General features: G+C 47.2%; 1 protein-coding gene across 1 annotated transcript; it reads right to left on the reverse strand.

The window, feature by feature from the left end:
• Positions 1-237: 237 nt before the first annotated feature.
• On the reverse strand, positions 238-589 carry LOC113464877 (uncharacterized; the record flags this gene model as incomplete). Its single annotated transcript, XM_026817381.1, has 1 exon — positions 238-589. A coding segment is annotated over exon 1 (352 nt), but the record flags the coding sequence as incomplete, so codon positions are not given.
• Positions 590-886: the final 297 nt, after the last annotated feature.

An 886-nucleotide genomic window follows, 5' to 3' on the forward strand; every position in this document is an offset into this window, starting at 1 on the left:
AGTCTTCCACCACCGCCTTTTTTTTCTTTCTTTTAATAATCCGGCAATTACCACAGAAGCAGCGCTGGCCACCAAACGATCGTCCATCTCGCTGGATCATTGCGTTCGTTGTGGATTACTGTCTCGTTCGTTGCCTCGGCAGACTTCGTTCGCGAAGAAAAATTTTACAAACGAGGCAAAACGAGGCATTTGTTCGGACTCGCCTTGCCTCGTTCGCATTCGTGCTCAGATGAATACCCGGCTTAAGTTTCTTCAACAATGTAGCTTTTCGTGCGGGGCCACTCGACTGGTAGATCGACTTCAGCTTCTGCCAGACTTCTCGAGATGTGGTGCATGCTTTTACCTGTTTCAGCTCGGACGGTTTGATTGACAATATGATATCAGATTTTGCCTTCCTATCCTCGATTTCCCATTTCCGCGCTGCCTCCCTCGATGCGGCGTCATTGTCGTTTACTTCGGGTTTTACTTTCTCTCCGTTGACGTACGCCCATGCATCGTTCTTAATGAGGATCGCTTCCATCTGGATCATCCACGTATCGTAATTGTCCTTATTCAGGAATTCGATGCGTAGTATATTAGACGACGCCATCTTTTCCCTTCCTGATATCGCACTTCTCACTTCCACTTTCCCGCACTTTTACGCAGTTACCAATTTTTATTCCGTATCTTTGTGCTCTGGGCCCATAACCTGTTAGTTTCGGGGGAGGAGCAAAGAGCGTTCGTGGAAATAAATTAACTTGGATGTAACTTGCAAGTGGGTATTTATTATAACCTATGGAAGAAGTTTCGTTACAAAGGTTTCCGATACGACTGCACGTGTGTAATGGATTCCCGTGCACGACTAGCCACGCCAAGAACAGTGGCGCCGTAGTCCCTGAAGCGTTCC

Source organism: Ceratina calcarata, unplaced genomic scaffold, assembly GCF_001652005.2.
Source record: "Ceratina calcarata isolate Rehan_Ccalc_2016 unplaced genomic scaffold, ASM165200v1 scaffold5727, whole genome shotgun sequence".
NCBI classification, from domain to species: Eukaryota; Metazoa; Arthropoda; class Insecta; order Hymenoptera; family Apidae; genus Ceratina; species Ceratina calcarata.